Source organism: Lagopus leucura, unplaced genomic scaffold (assembly GCF_019238085.1).
Source record: "Lagopus leucura isolate 7727_CA_CO unplaced genomic scaffold, USGS_WTPT01 Super-Scaffold_100002, whole genome shotgun sequence".
In the NCBI taxonomy this organism is placed as follows: domain Eukaryota; kingdom Metazoa; phylum Chordata; class Aves; order Galliformes; family Phasianidae; genus Lagopus; species Lagopus leucura.
Window position 1 is genome coordinate 50,151,207 of NW_024962263.1, and position 27,073 is coordinate 50,178,279.

Below are 27,073 nucleotides of genomic sequence, written 5' to 3' on the forward strand. Positions count from 1 at the left end.
AAATATAGAAATATAGAAAATGGATTTTTGTGAATATTTATTCCTCAAAATATTTGATCAAGTTAGCACGAGGAGCTGGTTGCCCTTTCTGTCCTGTGTATCAAGACTTTGGTTCTCTGAATTTAAAGGCAAGGCCTTAATGAAAAAAAAATCATTAATGTGTCCAGAGCAGCTGTGCACTCTGAAAGGCCAGGGCTATCCTGGTGAATCAAATGTGGTCAGTACTGTTCTCCAGGGATCAGCTCAGGTGCACTGAATGGTGTATGTCTGCAATACTGAGCTCTGCAAAATAAGGACTTTCCATTCAGCTAGCCTGTTAAGAACAGGCTTGGCCCATTCCACTGTATCCACTAGCTTTGACTGTAGAATCATAAAATTGTCAAGGTTGGAAAGACCAATAAGATCATCTATCCAACCATCAGCCTATGCCTGTTAGCACTCTAGACCACGTCACTCAGTGCGACATCACCCTTTTCTTGAACACCTCCAGAGATAGAGATTCCACCACCTCCCTGGGTAGCCTGTTCCAATACCTCACCACTCCTTCTGAGAATAAATTTTTCCAAATATTCACCCTAACCCTCTCCTGATGAAACTTTAGGCCATTATCTCTTGTTCTGTCACAGTTATGTGGGAGAAGAGGCTGACCACCACCTCACCACAATCTCCTTTCAGGTCGTTGTCTCCCCTGAGCCTCCTCCAAATTGAGCAATCCCACTTCCCTCAGCCATTCACCGTAAGACTTGTGTTCCAGACACTTCACCAGCTTTGTTGCCCTTCTTTGGACACACTGTAGGGCCTTAATGTCTTTTTTGTAGTAAGGGGCCCAGAACTGAACAGAGTACTTAAAGTGTGGCCTCACCAGTGCCAAGTAGGAAGGGACAATCACCTCCCTGGTCCTGCTGGCTGCACTATTTCTGATATAAGACAGGATGCCATTGGCCTTCTTGGCTACCTGGATGCACTGATGGCTCATGTTCAGCTGGCTGCTAACTGACACCCCCATGTCCTTTTTCCTCCCTGCAGCTTTCCAGCCACTCTGCTCCAAGCTATAGCAATGCATGAGGTTTTTGTAACCAAAATACAGGATCCAGCTGTACTTTTTAGCTCCCTACTATGGGCAAGGACACCTCCCTCTACACCAGGTTGCTCATAGCCCTGTCCAGCCTGGTTTTGAACATCCCCTGGGAGGAAGCATCCATAGTCTCCCTGGACAACCTGTTTTAGAGCCTCAACACCCTCACAATAGAATTTCTTCCTAATATCCAGTTCTAAATCTACCTTCTTCAAGTTTGTAGCTGTAGGATAACTGTTGAGTCATGGCCTGAACCACTGATTGAGCACCCTGGGGGAAGGACCCAGTCAGCCCTGGGAACACAGGTGAAGGCAGTTCTCCTGTGTGACTGGAAGGGGTGGAGCCTGGCTACACCTCTCTTAAACCCCACTGAAGGGCTGATCTCTGTGAGGGAAGGTTCTCTTTCTGGATGTCTCTCTTTTGTGGAGTTCTACCCTCTGAGCTTAGATATTTGGTGAGCAGTCCTTTTTCATCTTTAACACCTTTCTGTTGCATCAGTCTCTCAGTCATTGCACCTCTTTTATCACCCTTCTATTGTGTTGATCTTTCTGATTGTTATAGTAGCCATTTCCCCTCATGCTGTTGCTACTTGCCCTTAAAAAAAATCTCTCCCTAGCTTTACTGTAGGCCTTGTTCAAGTACTGGAAGGCTGCTATGAGATCCACTTGGAGCCTTCTCTTTACTAGGCTGAAAAGCCCCAGCTCTCTTAGCCTGATTGTATAGGGGAGGTGCTCCAGCTTATCTAGAGTAGTTGAGCTTGTATCAGCTCAAGTCAGTGGCAAAGCTTCCATTAACTTGAGTCAATTTGACATGGTCTTGAACTCCTAAACCAGGAGATAATTCTCTACAAACTTCCAGTGAGGGTTTGTGGTTTATTTCCATGAGGTTGAAGGCTTTGTTGTTTTGAGGCAATGTTTCTAAAATATGCAGTGAGCACTGGGAGGACAAGGAGGGATTATTTTCCATGTAATACACAAATACTCATTGATTACTACTTTTTTTTCCTCGCACTTCAGTGTGTTAACATGTTACTTGTCTACTTTTTGTGCCAGGTGTTCCTCCCTTTTCCCATTTGCCTGATATGGGAGCCATTAGATTGTGGCCCAAACCAGTGATTGAGCACCTGGTGAAGGGATATAGCCAGCCCTGGGAACACAGGTAGAAACAGGTCAGGTCACCTGTGGGACTGAACCCTGTGTGTCCACCCCTCACTAGCCCCATGGAAAAGGTCTCTAGCCTTTAGGAAAAGCTCCTTTAGGAGTTTTCTGTGTTCTCTGATCTTTGGAAAGGGGAGGGTAAGTTATTCCTTTTATTACTATTTATTACTAAATTGTGACGAGTACCTTTCTTGGGTGATGTGAAAGTGATTAAAGGCAATTATATCTGCTGTCTCCTATCATTACAGCCTGCCTCTCTTTCTTCTTTTCTAACATGTATTTCCAGAGAAGCAGGTTTCAACTAGAGTAAAAGATAGAGGGGAAAACACTAATTTCTACTGATAAACTAAATATGTTATAGGTGAAGAAATGTCCACATTCAGAAAATGCCCAGTTTTGCATGTTGAGAGTACCTTCAATTCTAGCATTAGTATGAAGGGTGTGCTTCAGTACAACAGCAGATTGTCCTGCTGTTGTTGCATTTAAGTTTCTTCAGCTGTGTGTAAGCCCACACAATCCATGTTTAAGTGTAAATATGTACTTAATGTGCCCTACATGCCCTTGATGATACAAAGTTTCTGAAAACTGTAAAAAAAATAAATAAAAATAAAAAAATAAAATAAAAAACCATGCACTTCTGGTTAAAATTTAAACTCTACAATTTTAGAGGAAGAAAACAAATGATATAGAGGACTTTGCTAGTGTTTTTGTTTCTAGTGGTAATACTGGCAAGTCTGTGGTTAAAATTCCATGGTATATTTGGAAAGTGGATTGTGCTCAAGATTACACAAGATAGTAACAAAAGAAATTCTTCTATTCATTTCTTTTTAAGTAGGAAACTTGCTCTTAACAAGGAGGAACTTATCCTCACTTCAAATCTGGGGTGGTCTGTGCTTTTCCCTGTGTTGAGAGTTTAGTTTGATTTGACTTCACAAGAGGCATTTTTCTGGTTCCAAATTACAAACATTTGTGAATTAGTATCGTACTCTGTAGAGTCTGAGTCTGGATTGTCTTATCTCACAAAATGCACCAGTGGATGTCGGATCAATAGGCTACCCTTAGTCTAACCTGACATGCTCATATGTATCCAGACTGCTCTGATGGGGAGTTCATAATGAACATAGTTGTTGTGCTGCCAGCACATATTATCTACTGTGGAAAAGGCAACCAAAGCTTGCAGTGCATCTCTTTTTCTTTCTTTTTTTTTTCTTTTTGCAAACAGTCAAGAGTATTACATAGAGAAGAACATTCAAAAGAAATAGTGAAACAATGCTAGTAGTCAAAGAGAATGGGAAGCCACTGGCAGTCCTTGTAGGCAAGTTAGAAATTCAGTCTCACTTGCCACACATCTTTCCACTTTTGAGCACTATCCATGTAAGAGAAGCAATATTTTACAGAAGTGATTTGACAAATAGGTTTCAGACTATGGTAAAATGTGAATTGTGTCAGAATTAGATAAGTGTGTTCCAAGGATTTATCAACAAAAATACATAGTCAGAAAGTAATTGTGTGCAAATAGTAGGGGGGAAAAAAAGCAACATTACTGCCTACAAAATTGCTTTATTGTTGATACTGCAACCTAGACAGTACTATAAGCCAGAGTCTCACTTTGCTTTGAAAAGGTGCTAGGTTGTTTAAAAGAGTGTGGGTGGATGGTGCCAATATGGCTATATGTACAACAAATAATGTCATGATGAATCTTAAAGAAAACATTTGGAAAACACATAAAAGCTGGATAGGGCCATCTCTAAATTGGGATATGGATATGAGGGGTGGACTGTTTGATGGACAAGAAATTGGTTAGAAGGCTGTATGCAGAATTTTGTGTTGAATAGCGCTATGTCCAGGTGGAGGCCGGTGATGAGCTGTATCCCCCAGGGGTCTGTCTTGGAACCAATGCTCTTCAGCATCTTCATTGATGATAGGCTGCACCCTCAGCAAGTTTGCCAGTGCCACCAAGCTGAGTGGTGCAGGTGACACGTTAGAGGGAAGGGATACCATCCAGGAAGACCTCAACAAACTAAAATGGTGGGTCCATGTGAACCTTCTGAGGTTCAATGTTGCGAAGTGCAAGGTTTTGCACTTGGGTCAGAGTAATTCCAGATGCATATGTGGACTGAGAGAAGAACTCCTTGAGAGTAGCCCTGTGGAGGACCTGGGGGTTCTGGTGGATGAAGAACTGGACGTGAGTAAGTAGTGTGCTCTTGCAGCCTGAAATGCCAGTGTTGTCCTGGGCTCTATCAGAAGAGGGGTGGTTAGAAGGGGGAGGGAGGTGATTGTCCCTTTCTTCTCTGCCCTCGTGAGGCTCCATCTGGAGTATTGTGTCCAGGTCTGGGGCCCCCAATACAGGAAAAATGTGGAGCTGTTGGATAGAGTCCAGAGGAGGGCCACAAAGATGATCAGAGACCTGGATCACCTACCATGCAAAGACAGGCTGAGTGAGCTGGGCTTGTTCAGCCTGGAGAAGAGACGGCTGCGGGGTGACCTCACTGCAGCCTTGCAGTATTTAAAATGGGATTATGAACAGGAGGGGAATCAACTTTTTACAAGGGTGGACAGTGATAGGACAAAGGAAAATGGTTTTAAGCTTAAGGATGGAAGGTTTAGATTGGATGTCAGGGGGAAGTTCTTCATGGAAAGGGCAGTGAGATGCTGGAACAGACTGCCCGGAGTGGGTGTGGATGCTCCTTCCCTGGTGGTTTTCAAGACCAGTTTGGATGGGGCCTGGGGCAGCCTGGTCTAGTACCACACCTGAAAGTTGGTTGCCCCTTCTGTGGCAGGGGGGTTGGAAGCCTGGGACCCTTGGGTTCCTTTCCAACCCAAACTATTCTATGATTCCGTGATATTTCACTCCACTTTTCTTACAGCCCAAGTATATCTTGTATAGACATGTTTTGTGTGGGCAGTCCCTTAAGGAGCTCTGTTTTAGGTTGGTACCTTTCCTGCCTAGGAGGCTGCTCAGCTGAACAGGATAGTTCTTACTCTTTTATTCTAGGGCCAAAATATCATGAAAAAGAAAATGTGCAAAGATTCAATTGAACATTTCCTTGAAATGTGTAATGGAATTAATAATCAGCCTTGTATTTAATAGGCCATACTGTAGCTGTGCAACAATACTTCTTGGGTAAGACATACCAGCCAAGGAGAAACATTTAATTAACAACCTACTCATCTACTTTCTGAGATTCTTTGAAAATGTTATGAGTGATACACAGCAGCAAGATGCCTAAAGGCACTGTGTCACATCCTGCCCCCGTTTTGGTCCCTTTGTGTTGCTTTTGTGTGTGGAATAGCTATCAGTCAGCTTCTACCTGTATCTCCTGGATAACTGCTCTGGAAATCTTGCTGAATCTTTAAGTTGTAACAGCCCGGACCATGCAGTGTGTGAGCCAGAGAGCTGACTATTTGAGATCTCCGTTGCAGAGAACGCGCATCTATGAATTGGAGGATGCCTCACCTTGCAGTATTTTTGCTCCCTTCTGCGGATTGCTATCAGTCTATTACTTAGGGCATAATATTGTTTCTAATTTGGTTTGCTGGCAGTACGTTATTGTGATCTGGCATGTCAGCCAAAATTTTTTGTTAAGTATTAAAATCAGATGAAGGTTTTCATTGTGTTGGAGCCTGGCCGTTGTCATTTAGCCTGCAGCTTGACCAGGTTGTTCTTCAAAGTGACAGACACAATGGGCTACTTCTTGCCTTCCCTCACAAAAGTCTGTTAACACTGTAGCTCCTACCTCTTCTTGCCCACCCCTCACTACCCTCCCTTCAAATGAGATAGCCTTGAAAATAATTTATGACTCAACTGCTGTGATCTTTGTGTTCTCTGCTTTCCCTGTTACGAAAGATGCACATAGGTCATATTCCATACAAATGTTGCTGTTATTCTCTTCCACTAGGGGCTCAAGATCTGGATCGCATTCGTTTGTCCACCTACCGAACAGCATGTAAACTTAGATTTGTTCAGAAAAAATGCAACTGTAAGTATGTCAGCTTTCCTATACTATTGATAGTGTATTTCCATTACATTACAGTTTGTCTTTCAGATCAGTCGCAAAAGGGGTTGTTGGATCTGGCATGGCAAAAGGCACCAATCAGAGCACCTGGGAAGATTTCAAATACTGGCCTGTTCATATAAGGAGCTTGTCTCTCACGTGCCCATGATTCAGTCATAGAAGCACTGGTTTTCATGCAGGCTGCAGCTTTAACATGAATGCTGTGTTCTCCAGTTTTCTTTTAAGTAATACTTCGGGGTTTCAGCAGTCATGCAAATTAAGTGTTATAGTAACTCTGTGATGGAGTAAAGGTGATTCTGTTCCTTGTCTGGGGTGCAGCAAAGTATGTGCAGTATTAGTCAGCTCTGTTTTTTCCAGAACTTCTAATTCCCAAGAAGTTTCCCACTTGATTAGTGATCTTTTTAGCATTTCTTCTGAGATCTGGTCTCTCTTCCTTTACTGTTTCAATTTCTATTAGCACATTCATGAGAAAACCTATAAACTTTAATGGATTTCAATGCATATAAAACCTGTTACAGATTGTATCATTTATTCTCCATCTAAAATATTGTTCAAATATGTAGAATGATGAGTTTTGGCTTATGTGTTTCACTGAATCTTTCTACATTAAGTTTAATGAAACCCATCCTATCTGTGGAAGCTCTTGTTGGCAGAAACAGAAGGAGGAGGACTAATGTAGGGAGACCAAGTTTTTTTGGTCTTCGTATCTAAACTAGAATGACAGGCTGCGCTGCGCTTGTGCTATGCACGGTGGTAAATGCATTAAGAAATGTTCTGTTGATAGGGATTAACCTCTTGAGAGGGAGTTCCTGGTTTTGAGGTTATACATGTATGTGTTACAGAAATGTTTAATTCATGCTGTCCATACATACTACAGGGACCAAGCTGTGACAGAGAAGTCTTTTGAGAGTGTTCAGTAGATTATTAACTACTTGGTCTTTCAATCACTTCTGCAGTATGTTTCTCATATTTTGAATCTGCAGTTAGCTGAAGTATGAGTTGACAGATTAGTACCATTTTACAAGCAGACTGCCAGACACAAAACTTGGGAGGGGTTTAGTACCTACACAGCAGCTACCCATACAAGAGCCAGTGCATTGAGAGACACTATTATGCTGTGTTCAGTTGTTCATTTTTGTTTTTTTTTTTTTTAGATTGTGTTTAAAAAGATGAAATTTCCACTTTGTTTTCATGGTAACAGTTCAATAATCTGAAGCGACCAAAATAACTAATTAAGTTGACAGTGATAGCAAAGATGCAGACTAATTGCTTTGGTAACTGTATACAGAGCAAATGAAAAGGCTTAAGAATGAGATAGCCACATTGTTGGGAGTGGCTGACTGGATAAAAATATTGGTTGTTAATCTCAACTTTATTCCTCCTAAGTGTGAACTGCTTCTGTGGAACTATTCTTTTTGTTCTTTGTATTAGAATCACAGAATCACACAGAATGGCCAAGGTTGGAAGGGACCTCAAGGATCTTGAATCTCCAACCCCCCCCACCACAGGCAGGGCCACCAACCTCCCCGTTTAATACTAGACCAGGCTGCCCAGGGCCCCATCCAACCTGGCCTTGAACACCTCCAGGGATGGGGTATCCACAACCTCTCTGGGCAGCCTGTTCCAGCACCTCACCACTGTCATAGTAAAGAACTTCCCCCTGACATCCAATATTAGAGAACCAATGCATGTAGCCTTCAGTTAACCAGTCTGTGCTGAGTCCCTCACGGCGGTACTTGCCTTCTGGCTGGCATTGATAAGTGGTTTGGTGGCCTTACATCAAGAGTTACACAGTATCAGCCCTTTCCAGGAAAAAAAAGTCTTAAACAAAAATATCCTAGGAATTATGTTCTGTGCAACTTAAGGAATAATTTGTCTTGCTCTGGATCAGGCTGAATTGAGCATGTATTTTCACCATAAAGTACAATTTTTTTCTCATTTCTGTCCAACTGCTGCTCTCCCACATAGCTTCCTCTCACTGGAAGAAGAGGAGTCACTCATTCACTGTGCAGTGGTGGTCCAATGCAGAGCTTCTAAACATAGAGCCAATGAACCAAGTACTGGTCTGAAGTGGTTAATGTCTGACCTCTGCCTCATGTTAGTGACTCTTGTTTCCTACAGAAATCGCCATTAAGCTCTACTCAGTAATAAGATCAGGAGGAAAAAAAAGTGACATAGGGAAAAAACTTTATGTTGTATCTGAGCTCTTTTGTATACAAGAGAATATAAGAAGGAAAAGCTCAAAGGCAGTCACACTCCTGTGCATGTCACCTCCTGTCACCCAAGCCATCTTTATCTTCTTTCAGCTGTGCTCTCCTGCACTACCTTGACCAGCTTCTTGCTCAGTCACTGTGGCCCGGAGTCACTGGGAAAAAGAATTGCTTGGAAAAAAGTATGTGCAAGGGGTTCTTTTAGAGAACTAATTTAATAAATTGCAGGGAGCTGCTCTTGGCTGCAGGCTGGAGATGTATGAGGATGGAAGCAAAGAGCTGTTCTAAGTGCCAGAAGTAGCTCTTCCAAGAAAAGCAGAGCAGAGGTTTTATTAACACAGGCTTTTTTTACCCTGAGGTGCACATTAGTATGGAACAGAGTGTGACAGTCCTAGGATATCAGGTGGCTGTGCTTATCACAAACAATGCAGTGCTTGTTTCTGCATCCTTTAAAGCAGGGACACATGGAAGGTCATCTCCCTGCCACCCACTGTGAAGTCTTCTCACTGTGAAAGAGTATTTTGCTGAAACCTACATCATTGGGGTGGTTTTTACTGGTGATGTGAGTACTCTGTAATGGGGTAGGGTGCACTGGCAATCTCAGAGCTGTTCTCTGCAGTATTTCTCCTTATGCTGTTCAAATGATGTGGCCAAAAGTTATAGAGAAAGTGGTAGTTTACCACCATTTACCAGAACATCACTGCGTATGTTGTGCTCTGAATACTAGCACTTACTGATCGAATTAATTATATCATTGAATTATTTCACTTTCTCAAGAGGAAGATACCTCTAAAGGTGTTTTAAAAACATCCTTCAAAATGGTCCATATTCTATAAAACTTTAGGGAAAAAAAAAAAAGGTGAAAAATATTCCTTCCATAAAAATCTCTCTGAGCACTTAAACCAACAGCCAGTTTAAATAAAATCAGCAGTGTGAGAAAAAAATCAATATCAGTCATTGCTGTTATTTGTCAAACAGAACAGAATTGAATCCAATCCAGCTTCATTCTTCAGAGAAGCAACAAATTCTTCATAAGAAGTAAGAAAATATGTGCATAAATATGAAAAAAATGCAGTGCTGTTTTTTAAGGAGAGCTTCCTTCAGTTTTAAGTATTCTTCTTTTCCTGTGTTGATACTATCAATAAATAACAATAATATTGACAAACTATTGGGGCACACCTCTGTACCTGCTAGTACCCAAATGTGAGATGCAAACATCCCAAAACAAGAGACGTACAAAATTCTGCACATATGCATTCTGAAAGCTGGGAAGCTTTACTACTGCAACATAAATATGAATTCATTTTGTGCTTCCCTATTTCTGGTAACAATTTCTAAGCATATAAGTAATGAAAAGACAAACTCTAGATAATGTTCAGTATAGAAAGAGATGAGTATGTGCTACTTGCTTATTAATTTGCACATATCCTTGCAATAGCAGTAGTCTTCTCTTAATCATAAAGACCAGCACAAGATGGAGATACCTCTACTGTACAAAAAGAAAAAGTAAAAGAAATCTTAAGAACTTACGATGGGGGCATGAATAATTTCAAGTGAATTACACGAGTCGTGGAGATACAGACCCCAGAGAATACCCTCCTGGAGGTTGCACTATCTTCAGATCTAAGAATGTAAAGCATGGCTGACTGTGACTGCTGTCAGGGATCTTCATGTTGGATATAGTCTCAGGAATAGCAATACTCTAATCATCTGAGGCTAAATTTCATTATTTGGGATGATGATAACACAGAGGAAGCAGGTGTGGAAACCTGATCAAAAGTACAGTATGTCTGTGCTGTACAAAATGTACAAAATGCAGCTGGCTGAACTTCATCTATGTTTCCTAGTGTGTGAAGGAGGCCCACTGTCAAGGGCAGAGATAGGAAAGCCACAGGTAAGCACTGTGAGGTCTGTAGCAGTCACAGAACTCAAACCCTACAGACTGATGTTTCTCAAAGTTGGGCATTAGGGTACTGTCCTTTACTTGGCTTTCTGTGTGTTGAAGCAGGTTTTGAAACGTCCAGTGTGCGTTCTCACCGTGTAAGGAAAATGCCACCTTGACAGTGTTGACTTAAAGCTGTTTATCCATAACAATCAAACACAGAAGAATAATAATGCTTTCCTAAAAGAAGGCGTGAGTGTCCAGTTATAATGCAGCTGCATTTATCTTTCAACATTCACTGGTCTTCAGGAAACACCAAAAAATTATGATTCACAGTAATCCCCAGTCATCCTTGTTCTGTTGGTTTATTAAAATCCAATTGTTTATAGAGAGAAACAATCTGAGGTGGAATGTCATGTTAACATGCAGATTCCCTCTGGGCTATGGTGGCAGCAGGAGTAGAACGTAGCAACATATCGTAATCAAAGCCATTACACAATTACACATCACTCACTTGTACAGAACTGTACAGCTGGAAAACTGCTGCTGTCCTCGGTGAGCTTCTGAATGTGTTGTAAGGTTATTCTGTGACTCTGGCTGCAGAGAGCAAATTTTGCTGATTTCCATAGATCAGAATAAATCACTGGCAGTTGAAAGCTTGAACCTGAAGCCTTGCCAATGATTGTTATAAGACGTTTAATTCAGACAAAAAGGAAGCTTTTTTTTCCCTCTTGTCGTTTAATCCCAGCACCTTAGGGTTTTGGAGTCTTTGTTTCTTTGCCTTCAATATTTTTCTGTGTGAGTGAATTTGGTTTGGTTTGGTCTGTCTTATCCAAGTCATAATAGGGCTGTTTCCATACAGGGAGTGTAGCTGCTCTGGCTGTGATGGAGACTTTGTGAATGTCCAGGGCAGCCTTTTCCACCTCTACCCTGCTCTTCCTCCTACCTCCTCTGGGCTTAAGCAATCACCACCAAGCATGGAGGCATGTCAGCTTAATACCCATACATGCTCCTGGGTGCTTCTCTGATCTGATCTGCCTTTTTACATTTGTTTTAAGTTAGAATCATTTCTCACCCTCTTGAAACACAATAATTTCCCACTGAAAATGAGTGACAGTTATTGTAAACACACTATTTTTAGATACTTTTCTTAAAGCTTTTTACCTTCTGTGCTCTTATACCTTCTGTAACGCTGCTGGTTTGTCTTAGAAACTGGCAATTTGGGTATAAAGTGATGTAATCGGCCTTTGTGAGCTACTAGCCCCTGTCAGGATAGCAATCACTTGTAAGGAAAGCTTTGCTTTTATTAAATCAAAGTGAAATTACTGCTGAATGCTGTTGTTTCTTTGTTTTCCTGTACTGGACTAACACTTAAAAGTATTTAAGCTTTCCCATTCGACTTGCCATTCCCCACAAAATGAAGTGTTGCAGTATCTGGTCCTTGTGGTAAGAGGAAAGGGTATGAAGATACGCAAGTCTTGATTCCACAGGGGGAATGGTGCTGTGACCTTTGTTTTACCCCTGTGGCCTAGGAAGGCGTTACTAGATACAGTTTCAACTTTCTGTTCTGCATGAGAAAATGTGCTTTGGTCTTAACTATTTAAAAAGTTCTCTTTTGGGGAACACAGCAAGAGGGTGTTCAGAAGTGTCCGGGTCTGGCCTGTTAATAAACATCATCAGATCGTTCATCTTTATATTTTAATTGATGCAGGAATTGCTTCTCTTTACTTTAATAAGGCATAGAATCATAGAATCTTGCCACCATAATAGAAAACTATTATTTCTTTGATTCAGTAACTTCATTTTCTCCAACATGAAATGGAGTCCACAAGAAATATTTGATAGTGTGCAAGAATCCCATGAAGATCTTTGTTGTGGCAATATTGTGCCTAATAGTTCTCGTGGACTGTATAGCCTGTGTGCTTCTGTGCTTGCCCCTCATTCCTTCTTCTCTTCAGATGACCACCACAAGCAGAGCCTCCAAATTATCATAATTGTAGAGTTGTTTAAGTTAAATAACTTAATCCCCCATCATTGTCAGGTTCTGTGGTTAGTGTTCTGTTCTCATTGTAGGTTTTTATCATGTTGTTCATTCCATCCTGTAAGCAATAAAGCACAAGATGGTTTCTGGCTGGGTCACAGAGCAGTCAAGCTGAATGACAAGTGATGTTGCCTACTTGAGAAGTGTAAAAGGTCTTCTTGGCTGCAATTTGAAACATTATTTCCAGGGAAAACAGTCTGCCTCTTGAATTTTTTACCATGGCACCCTTATATTCTTCTAAACCCTCAGTAGCAGTCGCCTGGGATATTTGCTTAGAAATCTTATATTTTTGTTTTTGTCATTGCTGACCCTCCTGGATATTCTACAATCTGCTTATTAATATTACTAAGTTAATGTAGAGGCCTGAGGTTTTTTTGGTTTCTTTTTTTAAGAAAACTGAGACTTAGTCATTCACGTAGCTCTTGAAGATATAGCTTTAAAAAAAAATGAAGAAGAAATAGCACTCTATATTACATTACTGTATTACAAGAGCATTGTGTAAGTTACTAATTCTGGTATCCTGCAGTACTTGGATAATGAAAAGAAAGATGAGCTAATGATTTTGAAAACTTTTTTGTTCCTTTGTCTTTACTAGCGACTTGGAGGCTAAATGCTCTTGGAACTGCTAGTACCATCCCATATGGGTTTCCAGGCAACTATGGGAAAAGGATGCATATATTATACATTCTGCATTATGCATCAATTATTTAATCAAAAGTTCAAAAGGGCTTGATTTAGCATATTCCCTGCAGACAAATCCTTCATAAAGATTTTAGGCTGTAAGTGTTCACTCGCAGCACAGTATCTTGAAAATGGTTTCAGATTTTCTTCTCTTAACTGTAAAAGTTTGTTAATGTGCTTGACAGATCCTAATACCTGTCATATAAGCTGTTATATTTAACATGTTCCACAGGACTGATTGCAGTTCAGCCTTCCTTCGATGCTGGCACAAAGTGGACTGTTATTACGTGAGGGATTGCAGTGTCTCTGATCCCTGATTATTTGCTTTTAAAGGCTGCCATCGCAATTCCAGCTCATACATGATTAGCATAAGAACTGTCAGTGGACATTTGGAATTCATTTCAGTGGCAAAAAGAGTGATCCAAACAAGGCTGCGTATCTTAAATTCTCAGCTCTTTGCGTGCTCCCAGATTGATTTTTCAGCCACACCCATTATTCCAAGTAGCTCCTGTTAAGAACTGAGTTGCAGAAAATTGTCAGCTCATGTTACTTTGTCCCTTGCAGAGGAAGATGTCTGGATTGGCATCCTTTGAGTCAGAAGCTGGCAGACACATAGATAGACCACATCCTCAGTACACCTACAGGCTGCCCTCCACGACACCAGTGACTCAGCCCCAGTTCTATGCAGACAGCTTTGTAATTGGATCACAGCTGAAAATCTTTTCTGACTGACTTCCTGAACTCTGCTACAGCTGCCATTCACTGCATTATCTCTGATGGCTGTTCTGATACAGGTTTGAGATTGAGACTGGGCAGTCTGTTCAGTTTACCAGCTGCTGTCTCTGAACATCTGTTCCTGGTGTCAGGCATTAGTTGCCTTCGACCCAGGATGCTTTCGTTTAGAAATCCAAAACCAGAAAATGCATCCTATTTCACATTGGTCCTCCTAAGGAAAATTCACAATGAAAGAAAATAAACAATTATTAACTTAGTACTGTTCTAGACATTCTGAAAATTGCAAAATGCACATACATGCAGACATGCAATCTCATGAAAACAAATGGGTATCTTGATGATAATAGAATTGCTGTATTGTCTGGGAGCTGCTTCTGCTTCATGTGAGAGCTTTTACTTCTTTTGCCCTCTTGTGTTTTTCTTTCAAACTGTAGCTATATTTTTAAATCTCCTCCATCATCATTTCTTTGCCCCTTCTTCAGCATCACCTCATTACCTGTAGCATGCATTTTATCTCTGACTTCTCTGTGACTCTGATGCTCTTAACTGCTCTTTCTGCTACTTCCCTCTTGGCTGCAAGAAGCCTGTCTTCAGGCGCTTCCTCTCTTATACTTGAGACTGTCCTACCCACATGGGTATTTTGCTGGACTCTCCCAGTGTCATGCGAGTACCTCCATAAGGTGCTAGAATGCATTAAGCAGTGTGACTTCATGCCTGTCACATGTTGGTCATTCTCTCAGTTTTTATCATTTGACATCATATTTATCCAGGGAAGGGGAAATAAACAAAATAGAAGTTTTCCTTGGAGCAGATATCAGTAAATTGGGTGATTGCAGTACTTTGTTCCTAGGGAGATCCGGACCATCATTTCAAACCTACTCTGCCTCTATTCTGAACTCAGAGCGGAAGGAGGAGCTACATGTGAACTCCATCCATACCTGAGAGCAGTGTACAATTTTGAAGCCCTTGCAGAAAACTGTTTTTCTGAGAAGATAAGCTCCAGCATTTTGTCCATGTCCTGTAGTATTGCATTAAAAGTGTCCTTTTCCACAGCATCTGCTGAGTTGGATTTTGTTGAGGGTTCGTGGTTGGTTGGTTTGTTGCTGTTTTTTGGCTTTGATGCTGTCACATAGCTCTGAATAATGGCCAGGCACTATGCAACTTTCCTGACCAGTTGTCTCCTCTGCAGTCTTTTCCTAGATGATCTGATGCATCTCATACTTCTTCATTCCCTTTCAGACTCTATCTCCAGTACCATTTGGAAATATAACTGCTGCGGAGTCATCAGGCATGCTGGCTGTTTGTGGTGAATGTGGGCTTCTTTAGGGTGAAGAGAGCAAGTACTGTAAAGAAAGGAAGTCAGAATGTAGGCCTTGATCTTGTTTTTTACTGTAATTCACTGCTTCTGAAATTCCCAAAGTTTTTTTTTTCCCTTCTAAAACCATGTTCAGCTGAGGGAGCTGGGCTTGTTCAGCCTGGAGAAAAGAAGGCTGCAGGGTGACCTCATTGCAGCTTTTCAGTACCTAAAGGGAGCCTACAGAGGGGAGGGGAATCAGCTCTTTGAAGGGGTTGATAACTGCGAGACGAGGGGAAATGGTTTTAAGTTAAAGGAGAGAAGATTTGCGCTGGATGTCAGGGGGAAGTTCTTTACAGAGAGAGTGGTAAGGTGCTGGAACAGGCTGCCCAGAGAGGTTGTGGATGCCCCGTCCCTGCAGGTGTTCAAGGCCAGATTGGATGTGGCCCTGGGCAGCCTGGTCTGGTATTACGTGGGGAGGTTGGTGGCCCTGCATGTGTTGGGGGTGTTGGAGATTCGTGATCCTTGAGGTCCCTTCCAACCCGGGCCATTCTGTGATTCATTTGTATTCAGAGTTGCACCAAAGGGCAATTTGTGTACCTGTAATAATAAAGGTCAACTTCATAATGCCTAGAATATTCAAAGAGAAGCTTGAGTTTAACTGTTACCTATTTTTCCATACCAGCTGTACCTACTATCATTTTCTGTTAGTCTTAGTGGAAGATTTCATACAGCATATATGCAGCGTGCCAGGACAAATTGTGAGAACAGAAGATGTTGGCCATAAAAATAATTTCCCACCTTTAAAAGTGTGAAGAGACTGCATAATATAATGTCCTCAGTGTGTGCTGCTCTCACTATGATTATGGGATGCTACACAATGAACGTTCAGCTTCCCGTCATTGACTTGTTTGTGATGTACAATAGCTTTGCAGAGACGGTTTTGTTTGTGCTGAATTAAGCCACTGTGAGGCCAAATTCAAGCTGAGTTATACCTGTGATATTGTTGTTGGCTGTAACAGGCTTGTAGCAGGGGAGCTGCCAGGAGTCTCAGACCCATCACTGTGTGAAGTGTGGCTAATTCCAGCAGAAGTTCTAGGGATACTCAGCCTTTACAAATTGAAAGTCTGCTGAATCCACTGACGTTACTGTCATGAGGAAAGGAGTGAATCAGTCTCTTAGTGAAGAGGATGAACTCTGTTTCCAATAAAGTAGTAAAGTAGTAAGAAGAAGTAAATGCTAGTATCATAGTATGTCTCTTGTAAAGGTGCTGATCTTCCACAGGTTTAGTTTTCCCTGTTTCATTCATGCCCATTTTACCTTGAAACTCTTTATTTTAATAGTCTTGAATCTGTAGGATATCTTGAAGGATTGCGTGTGTAAAGGATGACAGCTAAGTGGCCATGTACATTGAGGCTCTTACTCCATCTAGAGGCCCTGGAAACATCATTGGAGAGTTTCTGTCACAGAAAGAAGGGATATAGATGTGTGGTGCTTCATCTAAATCCTGATTATCTGTCACTTTACATTCTATGTTTTTGCTTCCTTTCTCATTATTTCTGATTGTTAAGCAATGTTTGTGTTAACTGGAGCTTTTCTCCTTTTCCTGGCTTAAACTTCAAGTATCTCTCCTTAAGAAATGTGATGGTTTAGTGCATGGTACCACAAATCACTGAAGTAGGAGCCACTGTAATTGCCACCTGGTTCTGGAGTTATGGTTTCTGAATGATTCAGCCAGAGACTGGGGTGCTGGCTCTTGGAGAAGGCATTGCTTGGGGTATGGCAGGAGAGCAAATGCGCAAAGATTATGTGAACACAGAGATAGGATTTGGTCAAAAGTTCTGTATAGTTTGCATGAATTAGACATTGTCTCATCAACAGAATTCAACATAAAGAAAAGGATCTTCAGGATACCAGGATCCATCTCAGAGCTGATTGTAACTCAGATCCCAAAAGACTTCTTAGGCACATAAATCATCCTGTTTTCAAATGTAATAGATGTTTAAATGTGAAAGTTTGAACCTGTAGCAGTAATGAGCACTTTCATTACCAATCTCAGCAAGGGATTAAATCAGGTTGGAGTTTGAACTGTCCCTATGACTTTAGCCATAAGATGTTTTTTTTTCACTTACGTCCCATGCTACAGGAACATATAACTTTATCTCAAGGCTCTTGCTATTAACAGCTGAGGTTGATATTGGAATTTTGTCCTCATAAATTAAGGGCTCCTACAACTCTCTGGATTGGTCTTAACTCCTGACAACAGAAGAGAGGGATGTATATCATCTCTTTTTTGTGTGTCACTTCTGTTCTAGGGGGTGAAAAATACAATTCTGATATGAGCAAGTTTACTCAAGGATTAAGATGAATTTAAATATTTCTCTAGTTATTTGATAAAAATTTTGTAGGCCAAATTCACTGCATGTTACATAAGAAATAAATTAATATAGAAAGGATCAGCTTAACAATATGCTTATATGTAAAATACTACTTTGATATTCAGGGAGATGTGCAGTTCCTCATTCGTTAGCATTCTGCACCTTGTGATGTTGTTTACAGTCTTGCCAACCCTGAATGATTAAAAAAAAAATTAGGAACAAAAAAAATGGCGTGAGTCAAACTCTGAAAAGCAGAAGATGAGCCGAGCAGAGCTTTGTCTTCAAGCAGTTTTGAGTGTATAAGTGCTCATTCCTTTTCTCTGACCTTCGTGGTACGACTGAACTTTAAAGGTTGCCAACGTAATGTCAACTTTTTTCTATGGCCATGAGGGAGGAAAGGGTTATAAAGACCTGTTAAGCTGAATATCTGCTTGCCATCACAAGCTTCCAGTGTCAGGGATTTTAAGGAAAGCAGCAGTTACTGTAAGAGCAGGGCTAACACTTTGTATCATTAGAGCTGGTAACACATATTAATTCAAGATTAGTGGAAATGTAAGTAACTCAGCTTTTCAGCATTTGCAGTTGCTTTACACTTACTGTTTGCAGGTAACGTGGCTAGAGGTCTCTTGTGGTGAAGGTCTCTTGTGGTATGGAGAGGTTCTGAGGGGTAGAGGGCAGCTGGGAGCAGCTGTACCAAAGAAAAGAAAAAAGTGGAGATATTTAGGAGAAAAAGATGCGGTATTAGTCAGAGTTGGCACTTGAAGAAACATATTTCCAGAGGAGATTTTATTACCATAAAAAGGACACCCAACATGAAAATTATTCTGCCCTTTTTTTTACCTCTTAGCATTATTTGCCTATCAAATGTGATAGCCTTTATAGTTTGTTCACACTGTTGAATCTCCAAGCACATATTCAGCTAAATTCATGGACAAGGCCGTTTTCTGGGGACAGCAGTGGGAATACACAACCTTTGATTCGTGTTAGTTTGGTTGATGTTGTGCCAATACAGAGTTAAAATTTAATGGCCAATGTGTGCTGCATTTACTAAAATGCACCCAGTAGTGCCATCCTGTGGTCAAGGCTATGTTGAACAGAAGGCTTGTGCACTCTGTTCTGCCTTTTCTTTAAAAGCTATTTTGCCTTGGATTATTGCACAGAAGCTGAGTTGTGCCAGGCTGTCAAATTATAGCTTTCTTCTCAGACACTCAGTCATTTCTGAACTTCTAGTATAATCTCATAAATAAGAGTGCTGGACCATGTCTTTTTCCTGGAAACACTTTTTTGAAAGTTTCCATAATTCATTTTCTGTCACCAGTTAGGTATAACAGAGATGGTGTTTTGCAAATCAGCTGCAGGTACGGTATCACCCATGCTGGAGGTTGTTTTACCTCCTTTTGGGAGTGCAGAAACATCTTCCTAAAATATTTTTATTGCAGTATATTACAGAAGAATTATATCTAATTAAAATTTTGATGCTGTAGTTTTGCTGATGAAATACAAACTCAGATGTAAGGCAAATTGCCCTTGTTTTAAGAGAAATGAGAAAGCTGTTCTGTATCATCCATATTTACTGACCAAGTTTTGTTACCTCATATCCCCATTTGAAGGAAATACTTAGTCACGTTCAGGCCTGACTACGCAGTGCCTCAAATGAGGCATTTCTTACTAGAATGGTGTTAGGGAGAGCTATTAAAAAATAAGGGAGATGAATAATCTAAGGGTACCATTGTCATTTTGGGCAGAATTTACAAAGTTTCTGGATATGGAATATAGATATCAGCATGTCTGCTGTTGACACGCTGGTCTTTGACTTATGAATGTGTTCAAGGTTTAAAACAGGTAAGTGATATATAATGTGTGGATTTAAGCTACGTGACTTCTAGTAACAGAGCAGTGTTTTAACTGAATGTTCTCTCTCTCCTGTTTGTCACAAAAACGTTAAGGAGCTTAGGGTTATGTTTTTTCTTATTTTAATTTATGTATGTCGTACTTTATTCAGCATTTCAAATAAACAATTTCCAAGAGTGTTTAAAAAAAGGAACCCCTTTCCCAGCAGCTGGGTGAAAAGCAGTGGCAGCCGTTTCCCCAGCCCAGCACTGTGGGATGCATTGCCCCCTGCTCTCCCTTACAGGATCGACTGTCATTAGCGGTGCCTGCTGGGGAGACTGTTGGCCTCTTCAGCCACCCACACAGAGCCCTTCTGTCAGTACAGGTGAGATAGAATAGGCAGGAAGAGACAGCAGGGGGGAGAAGGAGCTTTTATGTAAATGTAATTAGCATAGATAATTTTACTGGAGATGTCCATGTGATCTTACACATTGGAGGCTTTGTCGATTGCCATATTAAGGATAAAAAGACCACATTTCAGCATATTGATATCCTCGCAGTTCTTCCTCATTAATAGCACTTGGCCAAGTTGACAGACACGTCCAACAGGCCACATTTGTTTAATGTGCTGAGTGATCAGAATCTCAAAAGGCTTTAAAATAATTCTCTTTTCGCTCTGGGCAGAACAGTAGGTGAGGATACAAGAATGCAAGCCTAGAATTTGGACTGGAGAACGTTTAAAACTTTTCCCCTGGAATCCGTCACCTCAGCTCTATACATTTTATCCTACAGATTTCCAGGCATCCAGCAGCCAGCTTTGGCAGCAGTTCAGGAATACTGCCTATGCGTGCATTCTGTCCCATCATCCTGGTCATTAATGAAGGTGTTCCACAGCTTTGGCCACAGTATTATGCCTCAGGGTATGCCATTAGTGACTGGCCTCCAGCTGGACTTGGTGCTGCTGTTAACAAGATTTTCAGCGTGGCAATTCAGATAGTTTTCAGTGTAGCTCACTTTCTACTTGTCCAGTCTGTAGCTATTTTTTTCAGTGAGGAAATTATAGAAAATTGTGTCAGTAGCCTTTCTAGAGCCTTAATAAAGAATATCTACTGCTCTGTCTTGTCCAGGGAGGCAGTCATTTCATTGTGGAAAGCAGACAGGTTGGTCAAGCATGACTTCTCCTTCATAACTCCATGCTGACTGCTCCCAGTTGTTTTCTTGTCCTTAACGTGCTTGGAAATGACTTCAGGAGGATTTGCTCCATTCCCTGTTCTGTGGACTGAGATGAAGTTTTAGATCGCTGGATCTTTTTGCTTGTTTTTAAAGAGATTAACACCAACTTTCTCGCAGCTCTCAAGAACCTTGCCCTGTTGCCACAACCTTTGAAAGGTAATTGAGTGGCCTTGCTGTGACATCACCTGGCTCCCTCAGCACTTGTGGGTGCATCGCATATAAGGTACCATGGACTTGTGAGTGTCCAGTCTGTCTAAATGTCCTCTAACCAGCTCCAAAACACCTCAACCAAGATTGTCTTCCTCTTCTTGACTGTCCCACTTATCACAGGGATCTGCATCTTCCTGAAGATGAAGCTTGTCAGTGAAGACTGGATAGGAAGGCTTCAAGTAGCTCAGCCTTCCCTATGTTTTTTGTCTCTGGGTGCCATACCCCATTCAGCCTACATAGCCTACTAAGCCTACTTAGCCTACTAAGCTTGTCCTGCTGTTGAAAGCCTTTATTGTTACCCTTCACATCCCTTGCCAAATTCAGCTTGAGTTGGGGCAGTTTTTGAGAATTTGATTTCTACAAAGAAATACAGAAACGTTGTCTCTGGTTGCTCTAGATTATCAGTACCTCAGTGTATCATCCTCTTACAACCTTTCTTACTATCATATGGGAATACACATATTTCAAAAAAACTAAAGCATTTGGGGATCAGAATAGCATGTCTGTAAATATTTACTCGCAATCACTGCATCTACAAACTAGAAATCATATGAAGTAGCAGGAAGATGCAATTATAATTTGTGTGTATATATATACATATACATATACATATATATGTGTATATGTACATATATATACATACACACAAATTATAATATATATGTTTAATAAAAGAACTCATGTTTGGCAACAACCTGGATGTCCACCATTCTTGAGTTTTTGGTAAGCAATGATGACCAGCCCAAGAGCTGTTAGTAGCTTGCAGAGCACTCAAATCTAGCTTAGGACATGCCATGCCTGTTGGATTAGCTGCCCAGTGGGTGCCCAGCTGTGCTGGAAGTCACTATGCTGGATAAACTGTGTTTGGAAGCAGAAGCAGGTGAGGGAGGTAGAGGCAAAGCATAGAAGATATTTCCAGGAGCAGGTTCAGATATTTGGGTAGTGAGCGTAGCCTGGGTGTGCCAGGCTATGGAGGGTGGCATCTGTTGCCAGACATACCCAGCCAAAGGGTGGAATACCTCATTTTTAGCCAAACAGACCTAACACCCTGTTACATTTTCTTTTTCATGTAATTTGGCACCAGAAAACGTGAAGCCATCATAGTTGGCACTTTGGTCTGCATAGTGGTAGGACAAACATTAAGGCTTTTACTGAGCATGCTGCAGCTGCTTGGTATGAGGGGCAGCTTGGCCACAAACAGGTGTTCTGTAGTGAGAAAATACCTTGTTCAGTGCTCCATTACCCTCCTGGCAGCAGAAAAGAGGAGTCAAGCAGAAAGAGTGAGTGACTTCCCAGGGCTTCACAACAGTGATGATGACAAATGGCTGCACACCCTCATTGGTGATGGGTTCATGGATTCTAATCTGAAAGAGAAGAATCATCTAGCATTTTATAATATCCGGGAGATTGCTAGACAAGGAAGCATAGGTCTTTCACTTCTAATGAGATCCACATTGAATACCTGCAATACATTCAAGTGCCATTGATTTCAAATTACAATGCTGGTATGTTTAAACTCAGGCACATCTGTAAGAACTGTGCTGAACTAAAATTGTAATGAAATGTATCCTTAGATTTTTGAAATGATTTAAGTTAATACTGCTTTAAAAGTTTTTCTTATATTCACTAACAAACACTGTCAAGGTGGAATTCTGTGGTAACTGTCAGTTGGGCATATTTACCTTAGATGTAATTAGGCCTACTGTAAGTTAAGCAAATTTGAATTGATTATTAAAGCCATAATTTAGTTGCTTCCCGTGTTTGATTAAACACAGTGTTCCATGTTCATTTAATAATAAATGGAAAAATAACATTGTAGAGTTCATGGTGTATGTGGAGTACAAAAAATACTGTAGAAAAGATTTGTTTTTTTGCATAAGTAAATTGGTTTAATCTTAAGAAGGCTTAAGCACACAAACTCTTCCTCTGTTTTGTTTTGTTTTTTTTTTTTATTGTTGCTTTTTCCACTTAGAAGATAACTTCCACTACACTTTTCTTTTTTATGCTTGCTTCAGGCAACGGCATTTCTTGGCAGCTGATGTTTGAAGTAATCTGCCTCCTTTGAGATTAGTGATATATCCAAGATTATCTGACAGCTTCTGTATCTCATGGTAACTATAAATAAACTGCATGATGGGAGGAAGACTTCATTTCTCACCTTATAAATAAATTTTAATTTCTTTGCTTTAAGCTGAGTAAAAAAGGATAGTCCATCTCTTATCTCAGACTTTGTCTATACTGTAATCTACCAAACAGAAAGCTACTATTTAAGAATAGCCATTAAAATAAAAGTGCATTGATTTCCTCCTAATGTAGAAGCTAAAGAACTCTTGGGAGAGAAAAGGAAGATCAAAATTGGTAAAACTGTCATATGCATTTATAGTAAGCAGCATAATTTTGTCCAAACTTCTCTCCAATGGTATCAAATATACCTCCTTCAAAAATCAACTTCCTGACAGAGTTGTAGAATGGTGGACTTCTGCCCTGTGGCTTCTAATTCCTATTTTTCATAGTATCAAATCAGTAAAAAGCAATAGGAAAGGATGTTCTGAACACAAATAAAGGGAGAATGGCAGGATGTAAATCCTCAGGAATGTATAAAAGCTTTTTTGGATAGAGGAAAATGCAAAACACTTTTCAGACTGAGACGGTGGTCTTCCATCCACATTTAAATGCTGCAGAGAGAGACCAATTCATTTACGATGTACTGGCAATAGTCTCTCTCTCCAAATGCTGTTTTACCAGGTGAAGTAGTTTCACTGAAGAAAATAACATTTGTTATGTGGAGTGTATTTCCATACGTTAATCTTAATTCTCTGTGATTCGGGTTGTGCCTCCTCCAAGAATGCATTTGTTACTAATGATTGTTGTGTAAAATAAGTGAGTGGCAGCCGTCTGTAGTGCTGTTCATCTGCCTTGTGCGCTCTGTAGTTGTGTTGTGCTTACGTGGCAGGGGTGGGTAGCTGTGAGAAGAGTCCCATGTTAGATCAGAGAGAGCTCTAGCCTTCTCCAAAAGGATCCTGCCATGGCCAGATCTGAGCTTGTGCCTCTGAGAGAGCAGATTTAAGAGAGGGAAAAACACTGCAGCAGCAGCTGGGAGAGGAGTGATAAAATGTGAGAGAAAAGCCCTGCAGGCACCAAGGTCAGTGCAGAAGTCCCCTGCAGGCCGTGGGTACCCCATGGAGTTGATCTCCATGTGCAGCCTTGGAGGAGATCACTGTGTGGTGGATGAGGCCTGAAGGAGGCACAGCCTGCAGAGAGCCTCTGCAGGAGCAGCCCTGCGTTTGGGTTGCAGCCTATGGAGAGGAGCCCATGATGGCCAGGAGGGCTGGGGGAGCTGCTGCCCATGGGAAGCCATGTTGGAGCAACTCCTAAAGGTGGGTGCTGTGGAATGAACCTGAGTTGGAGTGGTGCTTGGAGAGCTGCAGCCTGTGGGAAGCCTAGACAGGATCAATTTGGGAAGGACAGCATCCCATGAGGCAGACTCCACACTGGGGCAGGGGAAGGGAGAGACCATGAAGGAGTAGCAGACTGAGCTCAGCTCCCATTCCCTGCACTGCTTAGGAGAAGAAAGTGAATGAGGGGAAGGTGCTTTTAGTTTGCTTTTAGTTCTCACTGCTGTTGTCTGTTAGCAATAGGCAATAAATTACATTGATCTCCCTATGCTGACTATTTTGCCCATAACTATAATAGTTGAGCAATCTCCCTGTCCTTATCTCAGCCCTTTTTCTTAGTTTCTCCTATACCTTTGAAGAAAGGCAGTGGGAGTTCAGCTGCCCATCAGATGAACCCACCACAGCAGTTTGCAATTGACGTTTCGCTGGGCTGTGTATCTTTGAATCACTTTAACTCCACACAGATGCTAGACGTGAGCAGCTTTTGCTCCTGATGTGTAGTGGTAGTCTGGTGACTCTGTAAAAACAATTAGCAGATATCTGTCTGAGAAAGGGCATTTTTCTCATGTTGAAGGTATAAAAGTATAAGTGCACAAGGCAGCAACAGCTGCCACAGTAGCCATTACAGAATCTGAGACAAACCTACAGTTTAACTTTGTTGAAGGAATTGGGGCAGATTTTTTGAGAGAAAATGTTGGGTAGTATTTGTAAGCTGGTTATACTGAAAACTTCCTATCACCACAGTACTTAGAAATCAGATTCAGGTTTTATTGCACTACGTGTTTTACGACGTAAGGAGAAATGCCTTCTTCAGTGAGATTAAGACAATCTGAGGGGATGGGCAAATGAATACTTGGGCATAGCGGAATGGTGGAGAGGATGAAAAGTAAAATGGGAGGGAAACAAGCTTATGGGAAGTTTGCAAGGTTATCATTCTGGTTTTGCATTGAAAAGGGTGTGACGCTACAGATACCTTATTAGCTGCAGTTTGAAACTGACGTAAGTTTCTAATAGTACAGATAGACAGAATGGAGCTTATAAAGGCCAATGTTTGCCTCTGCTTTTTCCCACCCTAGGCAGGCAACATGGTATAATACTTAAGCTTGCTTACTGCCTAAGTACATTTTTGAAAAATAGGGTTCTGAGTGATCGGTACCACCCAGATGCACTCAGTGCTAAGTCAAGGGATGCAGAGGAGGTGGCTATGGTAAGATCTGATAACTTTTTATGGAGATTAAATTATTTATTATTTGTATTTTCTATAAAACCTAATTATTATAGGCCACATAGTGGTCAGAACAAAAAAGGCATCTTTCCTTACTACTTAAAGAACAAGGTGTGGGATTCATATCAGTTAACCTTGCCAGCCTTGAGGTCACATCTCAGGTATGCTTGTTGTTGTATGCTTTCTAGTCAATAAAGAAATAGAAAAGCACCTTCAAAGCATCGTTCACCTCATCTGTCTCTAGTAGCTGATTTTAGATGCCTTTCAGTTTACCAGTTTTTGAGGGATTAAGCTTAGGTGGGTGAGTTCCAAACTCTTGCCCATAACAACCAACTTGAGTAAAAGCTGGGGAAGTCCTCATAACAACAATTTAGCAAACTCTATTTGTAATTTTGAGCTAGAGATTTAAAGAGATGTTTTCAAAATTAGCAGATGTTAAAAAGTTTGGATCTTATCCGTCTTTCCTTTCTTCCTGCAGGAAGGAGCTTCTGTAAAATAAATTTAAAATTCATGAGTAAAATGAAAAATAAAATGGTGCAATAGGATTGTTGATTATTTGGCTTCAAGTGGAACCAAGGCGTTTCTGGGGGGAAAAAAAAAAGAAAAAAAAAAAGCCAAGTAAAATTATTTATAATATCAAATGCACAGCAGTTCTGTGAGACTAATACTTTATGGTAGGTGGGGGACGGTTGCTGCTATGCAGTTTCCACTAAATCATTTTCTTAGATGTGTGCCCTACCTTTGTAGCATACGAATGAACATCAGGACAGCCTGTGAGGCTTTCAGGTTAGAGGTAATGCTAAAAACAATATTTTTCACTTGAATGTGTTAGCGTGCTGATATTAGTCTCACCTCTGCTAGCCTCTGGATATTTCCCTTCTGAAAACCATCATCAAAATTAACTGTGGATGTGACTGTGTTATGAGAAATGTAGTATCAGTGCGAAAAGAAGAAATGCTGCAGGGGCAGAAGTGAACCAAATATGCATGTGGGCAGGAGAAGGCTTGTTGCTGTCTTCATTTCTCTGCACTGATCAGGTGCAGAGCTGCTTGAGGAGTACCCCAAGCAGCTCCAATGACATGATTTGTTGTCCTTTATATTCCCTTCTTCCACCATCACACTGTGGGATTTTTTTCACTTATGCTCATCTCCTCTCAGATGAGCAGCCTTTCCCTGCTTGTCCCTTTCTTACTGGCTGCAATGCTGCTGATTTTACATCCTTATTCCATATTTATGTCTAGATTGCCCTAGTAATTTCCGCCTTGGTCAGCAGTGCTGTTCAGTTGGTAACCCTGTTCATGCTTTTTTGGGTTTGCTATCTTGCTAGTGTAGCCTCAAGTCAAGGTTAGCCATCTGTGTGGGTATTTCTCCCTTTCTCCTATTCATTATGCCTTGTCATTGCTGACACTGCCACCTCTCAGTGTAGCTGCAGCCCAAGTTTGACAGTTTGCACACAAACCCCAGCACCCCAAAACTACTGGTGGCAGCACCTTCTTCATCTCTTTTGTCTGTTACCAGAGGCCAATCTCATGGCATGCAGCAGCTGGACCCTGGTGGAAACTTCTCAGTCAGCCTTTGCTTTCTGCCTGCCATTTCCCTCATAGTAAGGCCACAGAATAAGTGCAACAGGGCCAGCCTCTTGCTGCGTCTTCCAGCGTATTGCTCTGTGTTTGTTGCTTTGCTACCTTATGCTGGTGACCCAGATTGGGAA

At 41.2% G+C, this 27,073-nt stretch overlaps 1 protein-coding gene across 16 annotated transcripts in view; it reads left to right on the top strand.

Moving 5' to 3' along the window:
• DTNA (dystrobrevin alpha) overlaps nucleotides 1-27,073 on the top strand; it is a 215,296-nt gene that overhangs the window by 119,048 nt on the left and 69,175 nt on the right. For all 16 annotated transcript variants that reach the window (XM_042870116.1, XM_042870115.1, XM_042870111.1 and 13 more), the window contains one exon: nucleotides 6,132-6,212. In XM_042870116.1, the coding sequence (XP_042726050.1) occupies nucleotides 6,132-6,212 (81 nt within the window). The remainder of the gene's footprint in view (nucleotides 1-6,131; nucleotides 6,213-27,073) is intronic.